General features: G+C 57.0%; 6 protein-coding genes across 6 annotated transcripts; 3 read left to right on the top strand and 3 right to left on the bottom strand.

The window, feature by feature from the left end:
- Positions 1–383: 383 nt before the first annotated feature.
- E0L32_006265 (uncharacterized protein) lies at positions 384–2404 on the bottom strand (the record flags this gene model as incomplete). The annotated part of the gene is made up of 6 exons (XM_031140878.1): positions 384–732; positions 898–989; positions 1043–1131; positions 1303–1318; positions 1605–2270; positions 2384–2404. 6 exons carry the CDS (start codon positions 2402–2404, stop codon positions 384–386), a joined length of 1233 nt encoding a protein of 410 aa, XP_030995003.1.
- Positions 2405–2921: 517 nt separating this feature from the next.
- E0L32_006264 (uncharacterized protein) lies at positions 2922–3707 on the top strand (the record flags this gene model as incomplete). The annotated part of the gene is made up of 2 exons (XM_031140877.1): positions 2922–3137; positions 3264–3707. 2 exons carry the CDS (start codon positions 2922–2924, stop codon positions 3705–3707), a joined length of 660 nt encoding a protein of 219 aa, XP_030995002.1.
- Positions 3708–3989: 282 nt separating this feature from the next.
- Positions 3990–6273, bottom strand: E0L32_006263 (uncharacterized protein; the record flags this gene model as incomplete). The annotated part of the gene is made up of 3 exons (XM_031140876.1): positions 3990–5289; positions 5348–6061; positions 6140–6273. The coding sequence occupies 3 exons, from the start codon at positions 6271–6273 to the stop codon at positions 3990–3992; spliced, it is 2148 nt and encodes a 715-aa protein (XP_030995001.1).
- Positions 6274–6708: 435 nt separating this feature from the next.
- On the top strand, positions 6709–7954 carry E0L32_006262 (uncharacterized protein; the record flags this gene model as incomplete). The annotated part of the gene is made up of 2 exons (XM_031140875.1): positions 6709–6813; positions 6878–7954. 2 exons carry the CDS (start codon positions 6709–6711, stop codon positions 7952–7954), a joined length of 1182 nt encoding a protein of 393 aa, XP_030995000.1.
- A 1004-nt stretch (positions 7955–8958) lies between these two features.
- Positions 8959–11704, bottom strand: E0L32_006261 (uncharacterized protein; the record flags this gene model as incomplete). Its single annotated transcript, XM_031140874.1, has 6 exons — positions 8959–9708; positions 9761–10098; positions 10153–10241; positions 10298–10630; positions 10692–11563; positions 11651–11704. The coding sequence occupies 6 exons, from the start codon at positions 11702–11704 to the stop codon at positions 8959–8961; spliced, it is 2436 nt and encodes an 811-aa protein (XP_030994999.1).
- Positions 11705–13086: 1382 nt separating this feature from the next.
- E0L32_006260 (uncharacterized protein) lies at positions 13087–14099 on the top strand (the record flags this gene model as incomplete). The annotated part of the gene is made up of 2 exons (XM_031140873.1): positions 13087–13361; positions 13415–14099. The coding sequence occupies 2 exons, from the start codon at positions 13087–13089 to the stop codon at positions 14097–14099; spliced, it is 960 nt and encodes a 319-aa protein (XP_030994998.1).
- Between the last annotated feature and the right edge of the window lie 51 nt (positions 14100–14150).

Genomic DNA, 14150 nt, shown 5'->3' with positions numbered 1-14150 from the left:
GATGGGAAATTAAGTGAGATGGCCAGCATCTCAACATCGTCTATAAGAGTGGTCGGTCAAAGGAAATGAAGCGGATACGAAACAAGAAGAGGGCCACGGAGGTCCCGATAACACACGACGACAGAAGAACGAACCACAAGGAAATCAAACGAAGGAAAGGCAGAAAGTGGAATGATCCGTCATGAGATGACTGGAAGGAGGCCAGAAAAATTGGCCGTCATCGAAATGTTAAAAGAAAATGGGATGGAATAACAGACGTGTTGGCTCAGCAGGCCGGCAGACTGGACAAGTCTGGTCGTCCGCGGCGTAACCGACATGCGGCTGTCTGTCTGCACCTCACAGAACAGCAGCACTGCACCATCAATAATAGTTTCATTACCACATTAGTATTCTCGTTTCGATCGACCAAGCCCCCTTGCCGTTCCCAAAACTGCAAAAGCAGAGTGCAGTGCCGCCGGGAGAGCAGGTCGGCCGGCGAGCTTTGCGTCATAAAGGGTCCCCGACCAGGTGCTGGGCGACCCAGAGCAAAGAGCGCGAGCGGTGGTGAACCATGCATTGCGGTCTCGAAGAGGGTGGTGCCAGATCGTCTGAGCCTCATGGTTGGCTGCGTAAGGCTGGCCTATTTCGGGGCCAACCTGGGAGGACGGTTCGCGGGCGCGAGGGTGAGATTCGGCGGTGGCGGTACGGGGCGACACAGCCCATCGGACCGCCAATAAAAAGGTGTTTTTAGATCTGCCATGTCATTGCAGGCAGCATTGCAGGCGACTGGTTGGCGCTGCGCTGCAGGTCCTTACGCGCTCAGCAGTGGGTGGGCGGTTAATCATCCTGCAGGTCTGGTGTAGCCCTCGGCGCTTAAAACAGAACGGACGTCAGACGTTCCGCAAGGTCAGCTCGCACGTGCCAGCAGCTGAGATGAGGCCAATCATGGGCGCCGAGCGTCTGCAGAATCGCGATGAGAAACGGCCCATCGTACAGACAGGAGCTCGATCCTGTTTCGAGTCGCGTCAGAACTTTGTGATAGGGACTGCGACCAAGGGCTTACCTCATATCCATACAATTGCCAGACTCGGCCTCGGCAATCGGCAATCAGAATGTCAGTCTTGTACTGGAGGGTCGGTTCAGGCGATGAGTCTGATAGATGTGATGGCCAGGATAAGGGGTTTGGGGAAGAGAATGTGGGAGGAAAAGATGAGATGAAACCAGCCACGTCGGCGTAACATGGTGAAAGAACCACCAAGAATGGTCTCTCACTCCCAAACTTGTCAGGAACACCGTGAGCGAGTGCTGTACATGAACACTTACCACGAACACCAAACATCTGGGAAAACGAAAAGCAGTCATCCTAAGATAACAAAGAAGAAGCCGTGATCATAATAAAACATCTGTCTAGAGTCTTAAGGCCCCAGCAAAACGGGCCCAAGCGGCGCGCCAGGATTGCCAGCCAACTTGCCGCCAGTCCATTCCAATATGTTACACTCTCATAAGACCCTCGAAACGTTTCCGTTCCCCTAGATGCAGGGCCACGCTGAGCTCCGGGCGCCTCATAGGCCTCGGAGGACAGTGTTGTCCCTCTGGGAGATGGGCGTATACCGCTCGTTTAGCACCTCCTTGACGCTCTTGCTCATCGAGTCCGACTTTTGGTACCGCTGCCGCAGCGCCTTCTCTACGTCGGAACCGTTCAGTGCAGCCTTTGCCGAGTCCTCCGCCGCGCCCGCCGCCGCCTTGGCCTTGTCCACCACCTCCTTGCCCTTCTCCACGCCCCGCTGCACCGCGTCCTGCACCGCCGCCTTGATCTTGGGCGCCTGGGCCTTGGTCTCCTCGAGCGCGCTCCTGGCCGCCGCCGACACGCTCCGCGCCTCCGCCTGAGCCGCGTCCTTGGCCGCCGCGCCCCGGCTCGCGAGCCCGTCCCGCGCCACGGCGGCGGCCTCCCCAACGCTGCTGCCGCCGAAGGCCTGCGTCCACAGGCGGCTGAAGACGCCCTCGGCGTCCTCGCGGACCTCGGTCCAGTCCTTGTTCTGCGCCCACCGCACGGCGCCCTCGATCTCGGCGTTCCACCGATCCTTGGCCGTCTCGACGAGGTTGTCCCGCGCGGCGGCGAGGTGGTCCGGCCGCTGGGGCGGGAGCACCGGGGCAGGGGACTCGGCGGTCGAGCTCAGCTGGTTGAGCACGATGGCGTTGGCGCGCAGGAGCTCGCCCTGGTACTGGCGGTTGCGCTGGTGCGCGAGGACGCCTAGGTAGGCTAGTGAGAGGGTGAGGGTCACACCTCCGGTCTGCGTATCCAATGCCATAAGGTCAGTTTAGAAGCTTGGACAAGCTATGGCTAAGACCTCGGGCTGGAGCTGGTCCACAATGCCTGCTGGGAATTAGAAAATGCGTGACTTACGAAGCCCGTGGTGAAGCCCATGATGCTGGGAGTACTCGGAGCGCTGGCGAAGCGCCGAATGGCTTAGAGATGCCCTCTGTCCAAAACGGAAGCAATTGGGTCGTGCGAAGGTATCCGTCAGATTTCAATCGTCGTCGTTGTGCGCATCCTCCCCTGCGTTCAATTGGAGGGAACAGGCTCGGGAACTGGAGATTCTCTGTTAAGGTTGTGACGAAAGAGTAGCTCCCGGTAAAGTGGGCAGCTTTCGGTAAAACCCACCACTCACTCATTCACTGTAACAAAAAAATTCGCAGAGCCTCGCAGCAGCCAGAAGCCAGCCTTTTTTAGCACTAACACCACCAAGACACAATTGGAACTTCCCTGCAACGCTACTGGTTGTCCTATCAGACGAGTTTCGAGATCCACTCTTCCTCGATAATTTCCAGACCCTCCAACGATCCCGACGACAGAAAGGCAGAGCCAGCTCATCGCGACTTCAGAAGGGGAACAACAAGTCGCAACCGTCCTCACCCATTCCAGCGAGACCCCCGACGCGACAATGGCTGGCGGTCTGACCAAGTACCGCCATCTGGGTCGCCACTCGGCTCACCGGCAGGCCCTACTGCGCAACATCGTGACCTCGCTCGTCAAGTTCGAGTCCATCCAGTTGACGTGGCCCCAGGCCAAGGAGGCCCAGCGCCTGGCCGAGAAGCTCATCACCCTCGCGAAGAGGGACAACGCCGAGACGAGGAGGAAAGCCCAGGCCATTCTCTACGTAAGCTCCGTCCCTCCCCCCTCCCTCTCCCCCTCCCTCTCCCATCATCCATCTGCCTGCAAACATCGCGGTCTCCCATCACCCCGACACCCGTTTTCTCTGACATTGGAACCCCCCCAAAAATAGACCCCCCACGACCTCCTCCCCAAGCTCTTCGGCACCCTGAAGGAGCGCTACGCCGACCGGCCGGGAGGGTACACGCGCATCCTGCGCACCGAGCCCAAGGACACGTACAGCCAGGCCCCGAGCGCCATCCTCGAGTTCGTCGACGGGCCCTCGGACATGCGGTTCGCCATGACGGCCGCCGCCGTGGCGCGGGACCGCGAGCTCGGCCGGGCGTCGACGCCCCTGACGAGGCGCAACGTCGACAAGGTGACGCGGTACCGCAAGGACGGCCAGGCCGACTTTGACGCCATGGTCAGCAAGGTCTCGGGGCTCAACCTCGCCGACGAGGCCACGCAGCTCGAGGACCTGGAGCCGAGGCGGCGGACGCAGAGGGACTACGGCATGTACAAGCCCAGGCAGGCGTACTGGGAGGTCGGGCTGAGGGCCGGGGAGAAGAAGGATTAAGAATGTGCTCCTGGGGAACGGGGTATTGAGCATGTGCGGGATAAAGATATTGGGCGGGAGTCAGAATCAGTCGGGAACTCCTGGCTGTGTACATCTATGTACGTTCACCTGTATTATAATGGCTCAGGAAATACCTGGGTCTAGAGTCAGCGATACAAAAGTCAATTCTTCCGTATCCGTGGCGCATCGCACTCACACCAAACCAAGGTTATGACATATGAGAATTCCTAATGAGGCTCCTATGTAAACGCCATGAGATGCATGCTATCATACTACTACTACTCAAGAGATAAAGTCAAAAGTGTCACCAGCTGCCTTCAAGATCTTCCCGACTCTTTCTGTGCCCACGATTCTCTCCAGCTTCAGCACATCATACTTGGAGAACATGACCTTGACGTGGCCCGTCCCCGGCTCGAGCCTGAGATCCTGCTCGCTACGACTGAGGTAGCCACCCACGATCTCTTTGTAAAACGAAGGGTTATCCGGAAGGCCGTACATGATGATCCGCTGCACACCGCGGAGCTGGTACCGACGGAAGTGATGAGCCCTCTCCGTGTACAATAGGACTTTGTGCCTGCCGTTGAGGAAGTGGGATCGTGCCCTCGACGCCTCGGGAACGTCCGCATACTCCGAGATCGTGCCAAATGACACATTGGCCACCGCCGAGGACGTCGCGAAATAGTTCCTGACCTTGACAAAGTCGAGATAAGACGGGATGAAGATCAGGGTGCCAGTCGCATCCTTGGCACGCTTGGCCAAGGTGGGCACGACGGCTTTTGTGAAATATGAGAAGCGGTCTTCCGGCTCCTTGATCACCGACTCCGAGTCGAAACGCAAGAAGGTCTGCCTCAGCTTCACCTCCAGTTGCTGAAGGTACCCGGGGTACTCTGGTTGCACTCTATGTCTCCCCTGCCAATTCTGGCAATGTGTTCGGAAGAGTTCTGACAGCTCGGGGGTGTTGAAGGCCGAGAAGATGACAGTCTGGCGGAAATATTTGGCTTGGTTGTCCAGGTACCAACTCCGGACGCGACTGAAATCGCAGCCATGTGCGTCCTTCGGTTGAAGGTTCAGATGCTCAAAGATGTACTCCATGTGCTCCCAGTTCTGCATAAGCAGTGCATCTGCCTGGTCCACAATGACCATCTCGATCGAGCTCAGAAAGTCATAATCGAGCTTTTTGTCTTCTTCTGACCCTATGGCGAGCCGAAGTCCGAGCGGACTGGCAAAGAGGATGTCGGAGTTGTAGAACTGGGCAAAGTACTTGATCGTCTTCCTGGTGAACTTGACGCCGATCCGGAACATGTCGTCGTCGTTGCCCTCGAATAGGTCTCTGAAATCACTCGGCTTATCATCCGAGAATTTCTTTTCACTGTCGGTGTACGAGTCGTCAAATCGTTTCCTGTTCTCCTGTTGATCGGGATCACATATGGAACACATCATCTGGACCATCTTCACGCACGACTGCCGGGTTGGCAAGAGCACCAGCACCTTGGGGCGAGTGAAACCCTGATCTCGAAGTTCAAGATCCTCGTTCCCATCACGAGCGAGCCTTGCGTTGTTCTTGATGACCCGGTCGCGCGTCCTGAGCGTATGCATATCAGCAAGGATTCAAGGCAAGGGACAAGTGATGAAAGACCTACTTGAAAACGTGATTGACAGCATGCAAGCAAATCATCCGCCGGATGCTGTCACCATTCGTAGCGTTCCTGTTACAGTAAAGCGCATCGTGGTAGTTGAACAAAAAGGGTGCAACTCTCTGTTCTGCGCGGTCCAGCTCAGGGTGCTTCGAAGACATGACTTGGTGCAAGCGTTGCTTGAGTTTGAGATCGGATAGACGGGAGATGGGTGCCAATGATGTGAAGTCCGAGTCTTTCGGCTCTTCCTGGACGATCCGCAAGGATTTGTCGAGGTTCCTCTTTGACTTCCACTCGCCTTTCTGAACTGCCCTGAGGCGTTTGCTCGACTCTGTCTCATCAGGAGCGGCAAAGTGGGTTTCGAACGGGTCTGAAGAGTCTGGCTCGTCATCTTCGTCTGATTCATCGCCGACCATCACCTCCTCGGGCTCTTCTTCAGGCTCGTCGACTTGGTCGACATCGTCGCCTGCACGATCCTCATCGCTAGACTCATCTACTTGCCTCGACGTCGTCTCGTCAGGTCCCGAGTGATCGAGCTTCCTCCTCTTGGCTTGCGGCGCGGAGTTTCCTGATGACTCTGTGAAGCTCTTGATCAGTGCCATGTAAGGCTTAGCGGTCGTGGCCTGCTCGGCTTCTTCATCCGAGCCAGCATCTGATGTGTCCTCGGGTTCCTCTGGGACAGAGCTTTCATCAGAGGACTCTTCCTCTGCTTCAGACTCGCTATTGATCTTGTCAGCAAAATGAAAGTCGAGAATGGTGGAAGTGTGGGATTTGAGTCCAAGGGGCGGTTCATCTCACTCTTTCGTCTCAGCCAGTCTTGCACTGTCAAACCTCGGCCGCTTTCCGAAACCTCTACCACCCCTTCCCCTGCCTCTTCCCCTGCCCCCTCCCCCACGACCTCCCCTGCCACGAAATCCTGCTCTAGGTGCCATCTTGAAAATTCGGTCGATTCGTGGTTGGCACAGAGCTCATGAGCACATATCGAGTCTCGCTGGAGAATGAAAAAGTTGAACGCAGCCTTGCAGATCTTCAGCCTTGCAACCATCCGCCCGCCATAATTTTTAGAGACTTGGCACGCTTATCGGCAGGGGACCGTCTTATCTTAGCGCGCACAATCCAGACCACCCCACCATCAGTAAAACCAAAATTTGGTGCAAATTCGGGGGGCCATCACCAAAAAAATAGCACAGAGTGGGAGTGTGAGAAAGTGGGATTGACCACAACGGGGCAACTTGGAGCCATACAAAGAAGAAACAGATTTTCCGACAATCCACCCACGACGACGACCCTCTGACGAGACCACCACCACCAACAACCACCTCGACACTCCTCTCCTCTTCCCGACCATCACCATCCCGTCCGTCAACATGGCTGTCGATCTGGAAGACTTCCTTCACCTCTCGCGGCCTCTGGCGCCGCAGATGGGCTACAACACCAACATTGCCCCGCTCACCGTCAACATCCAGCCTCAGGTACGTACATGATATACAGGCCCCTTGCCCTCCCCACTGCCACCACTCGACATCTCGACGTCAGGCTGACATTTCCCTTCCTCCCTCCCCCTCCCCACAGGCCATCTTCTCCATCCTCGACCATGCCTCCCGCCGCGACATCCGCGACGCCCCCAACACCCGCGTCATCGGCGCCCTCGTCGGCGTCCGCAGCGAGGACGGCACCGAGGCCGAGGTGCGCTCCTGCTTCGCCATCCCCCACACCGAGAACGAGGACCAGGTCGAGGTCGACGTCGAGTACCAGAAGAACATGCTCGCCATGACCCTGCGCGCCAACCCGCGCGAGTCCCTGCTCGGCTGGTACACGACCTCGCACGAGCTCAACTCGTTCAGCGCCCTCATCCAGAACTTCTTCGCCGCGCCCGAGACGGGCACCTTCCCCCACCCGGCCGTCCACCTGACCATCAGCACCGAGGCCGGCCGCGACGTCGAGACGCGCTGCTACGTCTCGTCGCCCGTCGCCGTCAACGCCGACCGCGCCTCCGAGTCGTGCTTCTTCGTCGAGGTCCCGCACCGCATGCTCTACGGCGACGCCGACCGCGCCGCCCTCGAGGCCGTCTCCTCGGCCGCCGACCTTGAGGCCCGCACCGCGCCCCTGACGAGCGACATCGAGGGCCTCGCCCGCAGCATCGAGCAGACGCTCGACCTGCTCGACCGCACGTCCGACTTTGTCGGCGCCATCCTGGACGAGGAGCGCGAGCCCAACCACGCCATCGGCCAGTACCTCATGAACTCCATGTCCCTGGCCCCCAAGGTCGACGCCGCCGCCATCGAGCACGACTTCAACAACCACATCCAGGACGTCCTCATGGTCTCGTACCTGGCCAACACCATCCGCACCCAGATCGACCTCGCCCAGCGGTTAGCCACCTCGGCCCTGACCATGGGCGACAAGGACGACAAGAAGGACGGCGAGGAGGGCGGCAAGTCCGAGCGCGGCCAGGGCGGTCAGAGGGGCGGCAAGAGGGGCGGCAGGGGAGGCGGCCGCGGCGGCGGCCAGCGGGGCGAGCCCCGGGAGCACAGAGAGCCCCGGGAGCCCCGGGAGCCTAGGGAGCCCAGGGAACCCAGGGAGCCGAGAGAGCCGAGAGAGCCGACCGAGTAGGGTACGGCCGGCCATGATACATCCACGACCGCTCTATGTAAGGTACATTAGGAGGAAGTTGTGCGTGGTTGGGTTGCAGCATCCCGGAGGACCAATGCACACTTTGTGGTGATTCACCAGACTATGGCTCTGCAGATGACATAACTCTGCTGGCCAACAGAGGTGGGTGAACGAGAAAGAGTGTGAGATGAGCGGGCTGTGGTCACCATATTCAAAGACATCACGGGCGTTCAAGGTTAGAAAACTAGGCATAGGTTTGAGAGGCTTAGTTTACCGAATTCTACGTATTTTGAACAACTCTAGGGCTTTTGATGTCCCTCCGCTGGTGCATTGTTGAGAGTAGTGGCGCCGGTGGCCGTCAACTTGGGTCATGAAATAAGAGCTTGGATTATATTCACATTAATAGAAGTGAAGTAAGCAGAGAATAAAGGGGGTGTATCACTTCACCCCGGGTCATGGTCCTACAAGGTCTCTCTCATCTCTTTTTGCAACCCTCTCTCTGTTCTCTTGCAAAGACCAAGTTCTACAACGAACACCCACCCACCCAATCGCCATACCCATAGGCAAGAATATCATGGTGGTGATGCCTCCTATAGTTTCTCCGTGCTATAGACAGAGAATCGGGGCCATGCACACATCATTCCTTTCTCCCCGTCTGCCCCAGCCTTCTCTCTCTCTCTCTCCACACATCCCGCATAGCTGTTCCCCATAATAACGCCCTGAATGCAGGTATATGACTTTGTACGCCCCTCGCCATGTTGGAAATCTCTTGGAACAAAGAAAAAAGAAAAGTAAATATGTGTTCTCCTCGTTACGCCCATGATGTTAGTAGTGTGCGGTCTTCTTTTTGTCCCCCCCTTTCCCCACCACGCCTGCAGGTGAGTCTGTCTCTATGTTGGTACAGGCAAGTCGTTCTATCACGCGGCTCCGAATCGGCCACGCAGCCAAACTCGCTTTCGCTCTCGATGCAATAACGGTGGCTGCAGCAGAAAGCCTGCAGTCCTCTAGTTGGTGGTAGGCCTCTGCGGCAGTGTCGCAGGGTTGCCGTAATTCGGCAGGTTGCCGAAATGGCCAGCGCCGCCATTAGCAGGACCGGGCATGTTAGGCGCTACTCCCTGAGGCGCGACCGGCTTGTTAGGAATGTGCGGCGGCGGGCCGCCGGGGATGAGGTGCGGCTGGTGAGGGTTGGGAGGCATGTGAAGCGGTACCTGGTACGCAGCCTGTTGCGGCGGGTGCTGCATGGGATATGGCGGCAGCGAAGTGTTGGAGCCTTGCCTCATCATACCGTAGCCAGCGCCATTAGCGCCGTACGGTGGCTGCGGTGGCATGGGCTGCTGGTACCCGTCAGGTCTGTAGTGAGGCTGCCCAACTTGTTGCGGGATCGGAATCTGCTGTGGCCCGGCAGTGTACGGCATCAGTTGAGCCTGCATAGGGCTCATGCCGGTCGCTCCGGGGACAAAAGACTGTGTCTTGGGGTTGAAGCCATGGCGATTATAGTTTCCAGCGTAACTGCCCGGGATAGGATGCTGGCTCTTAGGGTCATTCGGGTTTGCATTTACGGGAAGCTGGCCAAAGGCGTACGGGATGCCAACATGCGATGGCACCGCCCGGGACTGGTAGGGACTCTGGTTGAAATTCTGTGCCTGTTGCCAGCCAGGCTGGGCGGTATTTTGCATTGGGGCAGCGTAATTTGCCATCTGGGCAGTGGCTGGGGGCTGTTGGTATCGTTGCTGCTGAGCCTGCTGAACAGGATACTGAAGTACAAATTAGTTACCAGTCACGATCAGTGGCGAGGGGACCACTTACTGCCTGCATGTTGTTACCCTGAGGATATCCGTTCGCGGGCATCATTTGCTGATAACCCTGGTTCGGCGGTGTTCCGTAAGGAGCCTGCGGCATGGGACCTGGGAATTGCTGCGGCTGCATCTGTGGTGCGTACTGGGGCGTTCCAACAGGCACGTACTGTGGCGAAACCCACGTAGTCTGCTGCGGGTGGCCGTAATACGGGGTATACTGGGAGCGTGAATCGAAGCTCTCAGAGTCATCACGTCTCTGCCGGCTGGTCTTGCGATTCTTGCCTGTGTTGGATTTGTCCTTGGCCGACACTGAACTTGCGCGCGAGATCCCTGTTCCATCTTCGTTGTCTTGAGAGATTCAGTTAGCATATACCGTGAAGGCAGTGAAAGAACGTCTAATACCTGGAGTAGAAGTCTCTGTTGGCGCAGCACTGCCAAAGATGCGCTCTCGGGCCTGGTTGTATTTCTGTTCACGCTCTTCCCGTGACAGCCTGGTAGTTTTGTTAGTCTGCTTGCATCGCAGGAAGGACTTTCAATCACGACTGACTTCTCTTTGGTAGGAGCATTCTTGTCCTTCGAATCGCTGCCATCCTCCGAGGTTGGCTTGGAAGGCCCACCGCTCGATGCAGCCAGTTCGCTGTCTTCGCCACGACGCATGATCTTTCTAGGTAGAAGGGCAGGAGGCGGAGTACTGCTGCTCGTCTCGTTCGCGGCCGCAATGCTTGCAAGGGATGGTGGAACACGACAGAACGGGGTGCGGTAGATACGCACTGCACCGGCGACGGCCTCGAATGAGTGTGTCATATGGTAGTAATCGGCCAGTTTGTGAGTGAGCATGCGGCAGAAAGAATTGCAGGGAGGCAGATCCATGAAGGGTTCCCTGCGAGAAAGATGTCAATTTCAGTTCGGCGAATGTCATTTGTGGCCATGAGAAAACCTACTTGGAATCTTGGACAAACTCGATGACGTCCTTTTCCAGTCGCAACAAGAACAGCCGGTCCTTGGGGGAGCGCATGGCTTCCAGAAGTTTGTCATCTGGGTTCTGCCTGTACCCGATGCTGATTGCTTCAGAGCCTGAAGTTGCTGCAGCAAGCGGCATGTGACTGTCCGGCATCGCAGGCGGGCCAGATGAGGCGCTCTGGGGCGTGACCGATCCCCGCAGGCGGGAATCAGGTAACATCTGGGTCATGGTGCGCGGCGGCATATCTCCAATCTGGATACGATGCACTCGAGCTGCCACCTCGGATCCCATGCGCGAGTTAGGAAACATGGATCCACGGATGGAGAAGGTATCATCGTCTTCAGCTGCAGCCTTGACGCTGGCACTGTCATCTGGTCGGAGAGACTCCTTCTCGTCGAGAGCATTGAACGTCGTGCCCGAGGTGATGCTCTTGCCGTCAAGGCTGGGAGGCTTAGTGCCGAGCTCCGAGTTTGAGTCGGCCTTCTGCGAGGCTTCGTCCGAAGGTGTCTGGCTGTTGCCGATTTTGCTTGATCTGTCGGTGGAGATAGATCCGCTCCCATTGACAACTAGACTTGGTTGACTAGTCCGCAGGGACAGCTCCTTGAGGCCCTCAACAACCTTGTTTTCGTCTCCCATCTGGGCGTCCGATGGCACTGCCGAGTGTACAGACACGATCCCCTCTGCATCTCCTGACGTTGGCGGGTCGCCGAGTGTTTCTGGCTCGGCAGTCGTGGTCGTGGTAGGCGCTTGCCGCTCTGCTGGTTTGGCCTCCCGCGATCGAGGAGACGGTGTAGCATGGGGCATAGCTGAAGGCCTCGGAGTTACTTTGTCTCTTGAGCCAGATGCGACGACCTATAGATGATATGATTAATACCCACTGTGATGGAATAATCACTCCACGGAACAGGCCCACTGGGGAAATGCAGAATTGTTGCTCACCTTTGCAAAAGACAGTTTCTTGACATCGGTCGCCATTGCGGCCGTGGTTGCCATGGTGTAATATGTAGTAAAATGTGGTGGGGATGACGGATGATGCTGGATATGTATCTGTGCAGGAGAACCAGTTCGTCTCACGAATGAATCCGAGTTCGGCAAGGTCGCGAACGAGAATTAGAAGAGAATGTTGTATGCGAAAAGTCAAGAAGCAGAAAGAATCAAGTCGGACCAAAGCGAAAAGGAAGTACAAATGATCATCGTTGTAGACATTCGGTCATAATTCTTCAGGTCGTGTCTCAAAGCTCAACCGCCGATTTCCCGTCTCGAGATCTTCCTTCGACGATGACGGAGGACCAAGTTGCGAGGGTCAGGGGGCATGCGCTGTTGGTTCCAAAGCGGGTGCGTATGTTCGGTTGTAGATGATCCGGGATAGGGTATAGCAGCGATAACAACCGATGTCGTCGGATGGTATCGTTTGTAGAAACAGCTGCCAGGCGATTGCTGGCCGATGTAGTGTCTCCTCAGACTTCCCTCAGTGCTCGAGAGAAACGTGCGAGGCCCGGGAAAATCTGGATCCAGAGGCGCAGAAGGGCAGATGGGTCGGAGGATGGATGAGGGTGGCCGATGCTAGATGGCCGAGGCAGCAAGACTGGCGGTTCGGTCAGGTCAGGCTACCTGCGCTGCTTCTCAGCTTCTCGGCTCGGTCAGACTTTCAGGATGCACAGAACTGGCGCCATTCCCCTGCGAGTCTTCCTCTGCGCGGAAAGGAGAAGGACGCGAAGTCTACTTCACGCCTTGAAGATGTCGGGATTGGGGACAATGCCGGAGCCAGGGTTGGGGCGGCGATGGGCTCGATTGAGAATGGGGGTACAGGTCGAGGTCAGGTCGGGACCGAGTACGTAGATTTTGGTGATAAAGCCAAAAGCCAGCCTTGGAATCTTGTATCAAATGCTGGTTGGGTTAGGTAGCCTGGCAGCCTGGGAGGGTGCGGGAGTGGGTGGATGCGGCTTTGAGACCAAGCCTGAAGAGCCCTAGCGCCACCCTTTTTTCCTGCCGGCACGCTGCCACTACGCAACCTTGGTACCCTGGGGCGCTGACTTTGTCCCTGTCACACCCTGCATTCTTGTTTGCTGCAGCGCTTTCGCCCGGCTGATTAGGATGGAATCAGTGATGGTGTCGCATCACGTGCACATTTGTGATTTCCACCACATCACCGTCAAGACCGTCGATGAGAAAGCAGGCTTGTGAGCTGTCACTTCTCTTCATTTCGGGGAATTCTTGCTAGCTTCGAAACGAGGACAATAGAAGTCCGAGTCCGAGGATCTGGGTCGTATCTTGGACCGGACGAGTATCGTTCTCTCTTTGTTTCCCTTGCATATCGCACATCCGCATCACCTCTCAACTCGGTTCTTCATCTCAAAGCACGACCAACCGGCATCATGCATTCGTACCGCGGCAGGACTGGCCCTTCGCGGTCGACTCCGGCCAACGTGCAGTGCCAGAAATGCCTGAAGAGAGATAAGTCTTTGGCTCCATCACCGTGCTCCTCCCTCTGCAATAAGCTAACTTTCTTAGAACGCCATTACTCATATGAGTGCAAAGCTGCACCTCAAGAGCGGCCTTACGCCGCCAGGCCCTCCCGCTCCCAGCAGCTTCGCAACCCAAAGCTGGTACCGAAACTCACAGAGGCGACCCCCGATGAGGTTGAGAGAAAGTAAGTCTATCGGATCCCACCTATTTTGACTTGAATCCTTATCGTTTATATAGGAAAGGCGTTGCAGACGCCGAGCTGGCAAAGAAGGAGGCAGAACGGGCCAGGAAGCGTGAGCTCGAAGGAGGTGATGATGGTAAATTGCCTTCGAAACGCCAGCGATCTGCATCCTTCGACTCGGTCTCCTCCATATCCACTAGGTCTTCGCGGTCGCCGCCGCCAGCACGGAGGACAGCGGACCAGCCTGGAGGAAGTCGCCGGGGGCAGTCTCGTTCCCGATCATCTTCAGGAAGCAGCAGATTTGGCAGAAGCCGGTCTCCGGACTCGGACGGCGATGCGCGACGACCACAAAACTCGCCTCCTCCCGCGCTTCGTACGCAAGACACGAAGGAGGTTTCTCGACGCGACAGATCCCTGTCTTCTGGGAGTCGGAGCAGAAGCAGGAGCTTTTCCCCTGAGAACAAGCCATCTCGACAACAGCAATCGAGGATGCAGTCATCAGACTTCTTTGGTGATGCTCGAGCCCCAGAGAGGCGTCGCCGAGATTCGAGATCACCAGACCGATCGTCGAGGGCAAGACAGGGACGGGAGCGAGATGGCCGCCGTCAGTACAGGGCTCGCGATGACGCACCCCCTCGCCGAGACGAGAGACCCTCAAGGCCTGAACCTCCCCGTCAGCGAAGCCTGAGTCCCTTTAGCAAGCGGTTAGCGTTGACCCAGGCCATGAATACCGGAAGGTAGCGAGAATATGGGTATCGATTTGCATACTGTACTCTAATGAACCAATTATCT

Source organism: Thyridium curvatum (assembly GCF_004353045.1).
Source record: "Thyridium curvatum strain D216 chromosome Unknown NODE_35_length_383278_cov_80.659980, whole genome shotgun sequence".
NCBI lineage: Eukaryota > Fungi > Ascomycota > Sordariomycetes > Thyridiales > Thyridiaceae > Thyridium > Thyridium curvatum.
The sequence above is the reverse complement of the archived record's forward strand: the minus strand, read 5'-3'. Positions and strand labels throughout refer to the sequence as shown.